General features: G+C 39.0%; 1 protein-coding gene across 1 annotated transcript; it reads left to right on the top strand.

Annotated features, from left to right (window-relative positions):
- Positions 1-5,132: 5,132 nt before the first annotated feature.
- LOC311225844 (uncharacterized protein) lies at positions 5,133-9,677 on the top strand (the record flags this gene model as incomplete). Its single annotated transcript, XM_084311237.1, has 6 exons — positions 5,133-5,137; positions 5,272-5,340; positions 5,455-5,555; positions 6,767-6,959; positions 7,055-7,119; positions 9,441-9,677. The coding sequence occupies 5 exons, from the start codon at positions 5,133-5,135 to the stop codon at positions 7,065-7,067; spliced, it is 381 nt and encodes a 126-aa protein (XP_084167363.1). The 3' UTR covers positions 7,068-7,119; positions 9,441-9,677.
- Positions 9,678-11,551: the final 1,874 nt, after the last annotated feature.

Raw genomic sequence — 11,551 nt, 5'->3', positions numbered from 1 at the left:
TGCTGGGAAACCTGACTGATCACAATTCTGCATGATTAAATTCTTCTGACTGTGTGTGTGTGTGTGTGTGTGTGTAGGTGTGTGTGTGAGATATATATAGAGAGAGAGAGAGAGAGAGAGAGAGAGAGAGAGAGAGAGAGAGAGAGAGAGAGAGAGAGAGAGAGAGAGAGAGAGAGAGAGAGAGAGAGAGAGAGAGAGAGAGAGAGAGAGAGAGAGAGATATGAAAGAAAGAAAAGTCCACGAAATAATGAGAGGGGAAGATAATGAATGACAAAGTGAGAAAGGAGAAGAGAGAGGGTCACACAGCAGAAACAGAGCAAGGAAATAAGAAGGAGAATAATAGGAGAACAAAACTGACAAATCCCCTACAGATAACTGTACAGGAGGAGGAGGAGGAGTTGCTGAGTGATAATTCAGGGATTACATTTTCCTTGCATGATTAAATTCTTCTGACTGTGTGTGTGTGTGTGTGTGTGTGTGTGTGTGTGTGTGTGTGTGTGTGTGTGTGTGTGTGTGTGTGTGTGTGTGTGTGTGTGTGTGTGTGTGTGTGTGTGTCTATCCATATCTCTCATTTAGCCCAGGAGAATCTTGTCTAAGCTTAGACGTCTACCAAACTCTCCTCCAAAAGCGTAGACGTTTAAAAACACGTCTGGAATAGACGTCTACCAAACTTTCACTTTTCACCCCATTCTAGACTGATTTTAGACGTCTATGTCATGACGTTGAAACAACGTCTAAGCTTAGACGTTCAAAACACGTCTAGAATAGACGTCTACCAAACGTTCACTTTTCACCCCATTCTAGACTGATTTTAGACGTCTATGTCATGACGTTGAAACAACGTCTAAGCTTAGACGTTCAAAACACGTCTGGAATAGACGTCTACCAAACTTTCACTTTTCACCCCATTCTAGACTGATTTTAGACGTCTATGTCATGACGTTGAAACAACGTCTAAACATAGACGTTCAAAAAACGTCTAAGCTTAGACGTTCAAAACACGTCTGGAATAGACGTCTACCAAACTTTCACTTTTCACCCCATTCTAGACTGATTTTAGACGTCTAAGCGTAGACGTTCAAAACACGGTTCAAAACACGTCTAAGCTTAGACGTTCAAAACACGTCTAAGCTTAGACGTCTACCAAACTTTCACTTTTCACCCCACTTTAGACTGATCTTAGACGTCTATGCAATTGTACATATCTAATTTAAATGATTAGAAGCATTATGGTAAACTTTATATTACCAGCTATACGTTAATATAATTAACCAAGTTTACATTGTGAGATGGAGAGTTCAGTGTTCTGATGGCCTGGGGGAAGAAGCTGAGCCGGAGTGTCTCTGTTCTCGTAGTGTGTGTGTGTGTGTACGGCGTTTGCCTGACCACAGCAGCTTGAACAGGCTGTTGTTGGGGTGGTGGAGGGTGTTTAATTATTCTGCAGGCTCTGGATTTGCACCTCCTGTTATATAAGACCTGCAGGGGTGGTAGTGCAATACCCGTAGTACGCTCTGCTGAGCGCACCATTCTCTGGAGTGCCTTCCTGTCCTGTGCCGTGCTGTTTCCAAACCAGGCAGTGATGTTTTCAGTCAGAATGCTCTCTACAGCCCCGGAATAGAAGGAGTGGAGTATCTTCCCCGATACTCTGAACTTCCTTAACTGTCTCAGGTGATAGAGGCGCTGTTTAGCCTTTTTCACCACAGAATATATGTGTGTTGACCATGTCAGGTCCTCTGTGATGTATTGTACTTACTGTATTTGTAAATCTGGTATGTCATAAATCCAATCTCCCCAATCCCATTCAATCTAGTTAGCTGCAGCTCAAATGTATCCCCTTGCCCCACTTTGCCTTTTATGTCTCTGTCTGTGTGTTGTGTATTTAAGTATGTTTGTTTTTGTTTTGCTGCCATTTTGGCCAGGTCTTGCTCGAAAAAGAGATCTTTGATCTCAAGTGACTACCTGGTAAAACAAAGGTAAAATAAAAAATATATGTCATATATGTCCTGATGAATTGAAAATGGGGGACCCTGATGTAAACAAGACGAAAGTCTTTCTCTGGTCTGCATCCCCTTAACAATTGTGTGTTTATTGAGCTGTACTGTATTGTACCCATTCTGCAATCTGTTAATAAAGTTTTCAATCAATCAATCAATCAAATTTATAACACTTTATTTTAGATTGTCCAATCACATCTGTGATTGGACAATGGGAATTTCCAGGCGTGGTTTTGTGAACTTAGAAATCAGGAAGACCCGCTGCTCACCTCAGTCAGCTCACCAAAAACAACAAAAATTTTACTCTTGGAAACATCGAAGTTATATATTGCCACAAGGACGCAGCTCTTATCCTTCGCCACGCACACAGAGGAAATCTCTCGCTACGGAGGTTAGTAGTGTACAAATTATATAACTGGGTATATAAAGTGTAATTTTAATTCTAGTGTTATTTTTAGTCATATGCGTTGCATGATCAAACAGTGCCGCTCTACATAGTATTACCTCGTGTAGGTCTAATGGCGCAAAAGTATATGCGCCAGGAGTTTTTTTCTTAAATGAATACAGTATATAGTAAACATCCTAACCATATGTCTGTCACAACAGCAGTCATAGTGTATAATTTCAGCAGTACGTTTGTTTACCAATAGGTTAAATTGTTGTTATCTGCAGGCCTGGGCCTGTATTGTGTAAGGGCCTGTGTATTGTGCGGTGCACTACTGTCGATTAGCCGGCTCTCTCTCGCTATGTGTTACTGGCGCCACATTAGCAAATGTGAGCTCCGTTTGTAAACTCGGCGAGCAACGCATCAAATAAATGCGTCTTTAACATGCTTTATATCCTCGCCATTACTATTATGCCCGTTGCGGTTAAAACCTATTCAAATAACGTTAATGTACTTGTCTAGTCACAGTATTGTGTAATGTGATATTTGATATCTGTTAACTTCCGTTTTCTTTCCAGCTGGTGGAGGCCTGAGGATCAAGGCTTTTCGGTATGTGAGCAAACCCTCCCTTCTATCCTTATTTGAATTGATAAACAAATCAACATAATAATCAGGGTTCGCACAAGGTCCTTGAAGTGGAAGTGCTTAAAGTGCTTTGATTTTTTACACAAACAAATCCAGGTCTGGAATTCCTTAAACAGCCAATTTTTTAACAAGGTGCTTAAAAGGTCCTTGACATTCTAATCTACCATTCGCATTGAAAGTTGTTCATCCATGATAAAATTGTTCTGAATCAAGACATTTTATTATTTTTATTTAAAGTGTAACCAATTGTCTGAAATTCTAAAAATAGAGCCTATAAAAGTACTTAAGTCTTGTTTATAATTTTCTAAGTAATATTATTGTGTTTCTGCAATTCTGTCATGGTCCCTTTAAGAATCACAGGAAGTGAAGTCATTTCAGTGACACGCAGGTAGGCAGGAAGTGAATGAATCTCACGGAGACTCAGGAAGTGAATGAATCTCATGGAGAAATACGTTATTATTCTTCTGAGCTAATCTAGTGTAATCTATCATCATTTTATGCCCTGTGATAGAATCTTGGGTATGTGTTTGTTCTTCACAGTACTATGAACAATTGCAGATAATTATTTAGGAAAATATGAAAACGTTTTGTGTAATTAGGTCTGCTGAATAGTATTACTGATGATGAGCAGTGCACACTGACATTAGTCCCACACATATGGACTTCCTTTACAAACTGTGGTCTGATGGCTTGTTTGTGTTTTGTTATTGTATTTTCGTTTTATTATATATTCTTCCTGTCATTAATTGTTTTCTCTATACCAGAAATCGTGTGGCATGGGTGCCTGCTTCAGTGTCGTATGTAGGCCTGCTTGTGTGTGTGTGTTTGTTTGGGAGGGGGGGGGGGGGGTTATATTTTTATCTTGATATAATGTAATTTTGCTTCCTGGTGAATGCCACATGCAAGCCCCTAGAGGGTTTTTAGGCAATTCTCCTACACATCCCTTGTGGATTATATTGTATTATATATGTAATTGTTTTTATATGTGTAAACAAACAAAATTAGTCCCACACCTTCATTAGTCCATTCCAGAATAAATACTAGATATAAATGCATGTACAATTGATAGGCTACTGTACATATTAAAAAGGATGCAATATGTTACATTTAGGTTAGAATACGTATTTGATAAATAACATGTAACTTGTAAGACATAGTAAAATATGGGATTTAGTTCATATTGAAGATATGGGGAAATTGTTTAAAGCAAGCATAATATTGATTATGTACAGTTTGTATGTTTCATAAAGCAAACATATTATTGATTATGTAAATGTTTGTATGTTTCAGTTTTACCCTTCCTTGCAACACCACTAAACCTGTGGACAAGGATTCAAGTGTCTTCAGAGTCGTGGTGTCAAGAGGTATTTATCTGGCTGTCAATTTTATATAATTGGAACATATAGTGAGGTCAGCACAATCACAATATTAATGGCTATGCAACCTAATAGGAGATCTTGCAAGTGTACCCCCACAGTTATCTTATTTAGCCCATGTTTAGCTAACAACGTTAGTCCCTGGCTTTATAGACAGTCTCCTCCCCACCGCATGTATATATTCCCTCCCCGCCGTATGGATATTTCTCTCCCACCCACCCACCCCCTCCTAATGTACAGTCCCCTCCCCATCATATGTATATACTCTGTCAGGATCTAGGGGTAACAGTACTGTATATTTGAATACCGTTTATGTCAAATGTATCCGTACTAAATACCTATATGTCCCTATGCCATAAATGTCATGTATGTTGTGTATGTCATAAATGTCTATATGAATTGAAAATGGGGGACCCTGATGGAAACAAGACAAACGTCTTTTTCAGGTCTGCATCCCCTTAACAATTGTGTGTATTGAGCCGTACTGTATTGTACCCGTTCTGCAATCTGTTAAATAAAGTTTTCATTCATTCATGAATGGGGAATATGTGTCGCTCACACCATGTCATTGATTGATTGAAAACTTTATTAACAGATTGCAGAATGGGTACAATACAGTACAGCTCAATACACACAATTGTTAAGGGGATGCAGACCAGAGAAGGACTTGCGTCTTGTTTACATCAGGGTCCCCCATTTTCAATGTCAGATATGGCAACTGCAGCTTAAATTATGCTGTGACCTGCTGCCAATATCCTGTGTAACTAAATCGAATATACTTGTATTGAGAAGACACTTGTACGTTAGTCTAGAGGTCAAATACTTATGTTAATCCTTATTTAAAATGTAACGTTCTGTTGCATGTGTCCAGATGCCGGGCGTCAGTGAAAGACGTGAACCAACAGGAGTTTGTTCGTGCCCTGGCGGCCTTCCTGAAAAAGTGAGTTGACTTAATTAATTTCCTCCAAGGGGTGTGACAGTCACACTATTAAAAGAATATAAAAAAGCATATTCCACAGGGCCTCCTGTTATGATAAATTTCTTCTGTCACCAGGTCAGGAAAGCTGAAGGTGCCAGACTGGGTGGACCTGGTCAAGCTGGCTAAACACAAGGAGCTGGCCCCTAATGATGACAACTGGTTCTACACCAGAGCTGGTAAATTGTGACATCATCCCACCATCTCTTGTTTCCACTGCTGTTGGTATTAGTTGCGTTGATTAACGCAACTAGTGTTAGCTGTAACATTTGATGGCTGACGTAGCAGCTCTAATGTTTGCAGGGCTGTACACTGCGACGAGATGATCGCAAATTGCCTATTAATTTGGCCGTTGCGAGTGAAAAATAATATCTGGGAGCAACGTTGTGAGTAGTGATTTCAACCTTCATTCGCATTTCACTCCTAAATTAATCAATACAAATTGGATAAAAAAAATTGTAAAACTTTAGCCTACAACCAAGGCTGTACAGTGCGACACAATGTTGTGGTGCTATGAAAATTGTCGTTGAGCTGAGCTCATCAAAATCAATGGAGGACTTTCAGGAAAGTAAAAAACGCATAGCGCTTGCCGATTGGTGCTAAGAACAGCAGGGCGGGTGCAAGCGATGTGACGTAATTGGCAGACTCGACTGTCAATCAAAATTATTCTGTTGCCGGCTGAATGAATGAAAGCGTTATTAACGATTGCAGAATGGGTACAATACAGTACAGCTCAATACAACAACAGTGGACTGGAGGATGAAGACTAGAAAAAGACTTTCGGCTTTTTTACATAAGGGTCTTCTATTTTCAATTCATCAAAACATTTAGAGACGTACAAATATACAATAGTTTCCTAAAAATGCTATTTATTGATTTTTAAAACTTTATTAACATATTGCAGAATGGGTACAGTACAGCTCAATACATACAATTGTTAAGGGCATGCAGACCAGAGAAAGACTTTCGTCTTGTTTACATCAGGGTCCCCCATTAACGCACCCGTGTATTGAAGCTTCTGTAGCATGTCACAGAAATATTCTGTACTTGTTTCAGATGTACCCCAGACAAGGCCCACTCCCAGGAGAGACAAATTTCCTCTGCCTGAAAAGACTAAGATTATAAATAGAATTTACCATATTATAAGTTATTGCTGGTGTAAACATTCTTACAGTTGGGTAAAAATGCCTAGACACTGGTGACCGTTGTTTCAACAACTAACAGTGATAAAATCTTAGCATGTAATTTGAGTTTATTCCTGTGAAGTATGGGAGAATACATTAAAACTCCTCAGTCACAAACGGTTTGAGTTGTTTTGCACAATATTTGCGGTTATTTGAAGTACGGAATGTTTTCACTACATTTAACTAATAATTGTCATTTATATCAGGGTTCCAGAGAAAAGTGATGGAGACCCTCCTGGAAATCAAGGATGATATCAAAAAACTCCACAAAGAAATTCATCCGGATGGGAGGGTCGACATACACCCCTGCCAGACAGAGGAGGCGTTGAACCTGCTTGAGGAGGACCTTGAAAGGGTGGACATCAGGACAAAAATGCTGACTTTTAAATCTTTTCCTAGGTTAGAGATTACTGACTCATATGTTCAAAGGATTTAAATTGTATTGTACATGATGTTACATTAATATACATGTCATTTGGTTTTTTCTTATTCAGATATCCACATTGACGGGGATCGGGGGAAAGAGTGTCCGCGACTGCACTAACAAGATGATGGACAGGTATTTATATGCATGTACAAAGATGCAGGTTGAGGCAGGCAGGCATGCGTTCTCACTTTCTGTGTTTATGTTTGGAAAGACCAGATGAAGTCAGATGCGTATATTATATTGATAGTAAATGTACTGAGGATGGACAGATGATGTTGACATTTAAACAAAAAATACAATGCATAATAAATGTGTTCATGATCATCATCATGCAACAAAAAACAATGGGAGGAAGGGGTTTTATGAAACTGGTGATACACTTGTAGTCCTAGTACAGCTTTTCCCTTCAATTTGTATTTGTTTTGACTAGTCACTTGTTGAATTGCTTGAATTATTAATGTCATGACTTTCTCTTAGAGACTCATGACAAATGCAGTCATGTCCCGTTTTAATTTAAAAGGGGGTGGTCTACGAGACAAGAGGGCCTTTAAGGAGACTGCCCTCTACCGTGTATGTTGGAACGGATAACGGAATTTAAAAAATGTCTAGAGGCAGAGAGCAGAGGAGAGATAGGAGAGGTATTGTATTTCATGACTGTTGAGAACTAGGCTTAATGTAGCACCTACTTCCACGGATGAAGCTAAGCTAGGCTAACGGTCCAGGTGTTCCCTAAGCCTAATGCAATGCATGCATGTCTAACTCCAGGGAAGATGTTTAATAAGCTAATTTCCCAAAATGTTGGGAGTGTTCCTTTAAGTTGCCTTAATGTTCAAAGGCTTAACCTGTTACAGTATATTTATGTAAATATTAGTGCTGTCAAACGATTAAAATATTTAACTCGATTAATCGCATGATTGTCCATAGTTAACTCGCGATTAATCGCAAATTAATCGCATTTTTTTTTTTTTTTTTTTTATACCTTAAACAGATCTTTTTCAAGTTCTAATACTCTTATCAACATGCGAGTCAACAAATGCTTGCTTTGTGCAGCCATTTAACACAAAAGGATGACCCTCATGCATTGCAAATTTGCATCAAATTCAAAACAGAGTGATGCACAAAATAACTTAAAAGAAAATAATAATTTAAAACAATGAATAAAGTGTGCATGAAATAATAGGGGAAAGAAAACGTTAGGAACTTGTTACATTCACACACACAAGGGCTGATTAATCACACACCCCCCTCTCTCCCTCACACACACACTCTCCCAGCTCTTTTTCTCTTTTGCCCCTTCCTCATCTCTCTCACCCCCCTCTCTCTCTATATCTCACACACACACACACACACACACACTTCAGAAACAAACATAGTATCAATGAGAGCATCAATAATACACCTGAGTGAAGTCTAGTAAATTTTTTTTTTTTTTTTTTTTTGTTAATCTTGAGTTAAAAAAATTAGTGGCATTAATAGAATCGGGAGTTAACGCGATATTAACGCGATATATTTGACAGCCTTAGTAAATATATATATAAATGTGCGAATTGGCTATAATAAGGTAATTTATACGCCTCCTATTCTATAATAATATTTCTAATGGCATTGGTCCGGATGGAAGAATTCAGTACTGTATCTACAGAACCTTCGGTTTAATCATCTTCCCTTTATTAATTTCCTTAGATTTCTTTTGTACACATGATCTCAAGAAGGTACTGAACGAGATCAGTGGCAGTTTTTAATGTTTGGTCATTATTAGCATGGTGTTATTCACTGTCAAAGATGCAAAGAAAAATCTTAATTCATATTCTCCTTTCTTCACAATTTAAGCAAGCCTAGTAATAGACACAATATTTCTGACACTGTGATTACGTTCCCTGAGGTCCATAGATGTCCCTAGATACCAAGAATATGCAAATGTCCTTGTAGAAGTGGAGCAATATTTTATTTACCTAGTTGCCTTAATGTTCAAAGGCTTAACCTGTTACAGTATATTTATGTAGCTAATATATGTAAATATGCGAATTGGCTATAATAAGGTAATTTATACGCCTCCTATTCTATAATATTTCTAATGGCATTGGTCCGGATGGGAGAATTCAGTACTGTATCTACAGAACCTTCGGTTTAATCATCTTCCCTTTATTAATTTCCTTAGACTTTTTTGTACACATGATCTCAAGAAGGTACTGAACGAGATCAGTGGCAGTTTTTAATGTTTGGTCATTATTAGCATGGTGTTATTCACTGTCAAAGATGCAAAGAGAAATCTTAATTCATATTCTCATTTCTTCACAATTTAAGCAAGCCTAGTAATAGACACAATATTTCCGGGGGTCATCCCTACTGCTGTAACCTACTAATGCTTACCACTTGTATCTATTGCTATGTCCGCCCATCACAATCACGTGAGTTGTATTAACGCCTGTCCCGTCTCCCTGTCTCCCTGTCAGTGGCTGTCCAGGAGTGTTGGACGTCCCGTGCTGAAGACCGGGAGGATGCGACCCCCTCTGCGCCTCTCCGGCTGTCTCGAAGTGCCGAAGACTGGGAGGATGCAACCCTCTCTGCGCCGCCCCTTAGCTCAAATAGATCCGCTATCAGCTCTATCTTTAATCTTCAAAATGTTCAGTTGCTATGTATGCGTGTGTTGGGCCAGCCTTTAGTATTTTAAAATAAAAAGAAATTATAAAAACGGCTAACTTTTGACTATTCCATGTTATTGATGTGTTAATGTTTAAACAATGCATTTTCAACGCTCGTGCTTTAATGTAAAGTTTGGTAGACGTCCATGTCATGACGTTGAAACAACGTCTAGGCTTAGACGTTCAAAACACGTCTAAGCTTAGACGTTAAAAACACGTCTGGAATAGACGTCTACCAAACTTTCACTTTTCACCCCATTCTAGACTGATTTTAGACGTCTATGTCATGACGTTGAAACAACGTCTAAACATAGACGTTCAAAAAACGTCTAAGCTTAGACGTTAAAAACACGTCTGGAATAGACGTCTACCAAACTTTCACTTTTCACCCCATTCTAGACTGATTTTAGACGTCTATGTCATGACGTTGAAACAACGTCTAAACATAGACGTTCAAAAAACGTCTAAGCTTAGACGTTAAAAACACGTCTGGAATAGACGTCTACCAAACTTTCACTTTTCACCCCATTCTAGACTGATTTTAGACGTCTATGTCATGACGTTGAAACAACGTCTAAACATAGACGTTCAAAACACGTCTAAGCTTAGACGTTAAAAACACGTCTGGAATAGACGTCTACCAAACTTTCACTTTTCACCCCATTCTAGACTGATTTTAGACGTCTATGTCATGACGTTGAAACAACGTCTAAACATAGACGTTCAAAAAACGTCTAAGCTTAGACGTTAAAAACACGTCTGGAATAGACGTCTACCAAACTTTCACTTTTCACCCCATTCTAGACTGATTTTAGACGTCTATGTCATGACGTTGAAACAACGTCTAAACATAGACGTTCAAAAAACGTCTAAGCTTAGACGTTAAAAACACGTCTGGAATAGACGTCTACCAAACTTTCACTTTTCACCCCATTCTAGACTGATTTTAGACGTCTATGTCATGACGTTGAAACAACGTCTAAACATAGACGTTCAAAAGACGTCTAAGCTTAGACGTTGAAAACACGTCTGGAATAGACGTCTACCAAACTTTCACTTTTCACCCCATTCTAGACTGATTTTAGACGTCTATGTCATGACGTTGAAACAACGTCTAAACATAGACGTTCAAAAGACGTCTAAGCTTAGACGTTGAAAACACGTCTGGAATAGACGTCTACCAAACTTTCACTTTTCACCCCATTCTAGACCGACTTTAGCCTAGACGTCTATGGGCCATTTAGACGTCTTTTAAACGTCTATTCAACGTAAAATTGCTCAGAGGGTACTATCACCGACATCTAAGAAGGGAGATCCCCCCTTGAACGGCCCTTCTAAGGTTTCTCTCCTCCACATTGCCTGTGGAGCTTTTTTTTTTTCCCCTATTGTTAGGTTTTAGTGAGTTTTTCCTTACCTTCGCGTGGGGTATGTCTGGGAGTGCTTGCATTCTTTCATTTATTTGCATTCATCTAAAAAATGTTTGGACCCTATGGTGTTCTTGTTCTGTTCTTGACTTATTGTTATGTTGTCTTCTTGACTTGTTTAAAGAAGACCTGTACGGCCCATGGGGACATTAACGTGTGTTGTCGGGCCCTATAAATAAATTTGATTTGATTTGATAATGAGCCCGCGAGGCGTGTTATTATTAGAGTTAATAATATTGTATATTGTTTACACTGCCTTTTTATTCCATTTTTACTTCTCCACTGTACTATAATTATGTGACCTGTACCTCTATGTCTTCTACTACCTGTACCTCCCCTCCCCCCGGCCCTCCCCATGCTGCTGATTTTATATTATTTTATGAAGAGATACGTCAGACGTACTTCGAGATACTTCCGCATTAGTCCTGTGGCGGTCGGAAGTCCTGTGGCGGTCGGAAGTACCAATCTGGACCTCGAGGCTCCGAGTCTGCAGCTCGA

The sequence above is a fragment of the Notolepis coatsorum genome, assembly GCF_963971535.1.
Source record: "Notolepis coatsorum genome assembly, chromosome: 3".
NCBI classification, from domain to species: domain Eukaryota; kingdom Metazoa; phylum Chordata; class Actinopteri; order Aulopiformes; family Paralepididae; genus Notolepis; species Notolepis coatsorum.
Note: the sequence above shows the minus strand (reverse complement) of the source record. Positions and strands in the feature narration are given on the sequence as shown.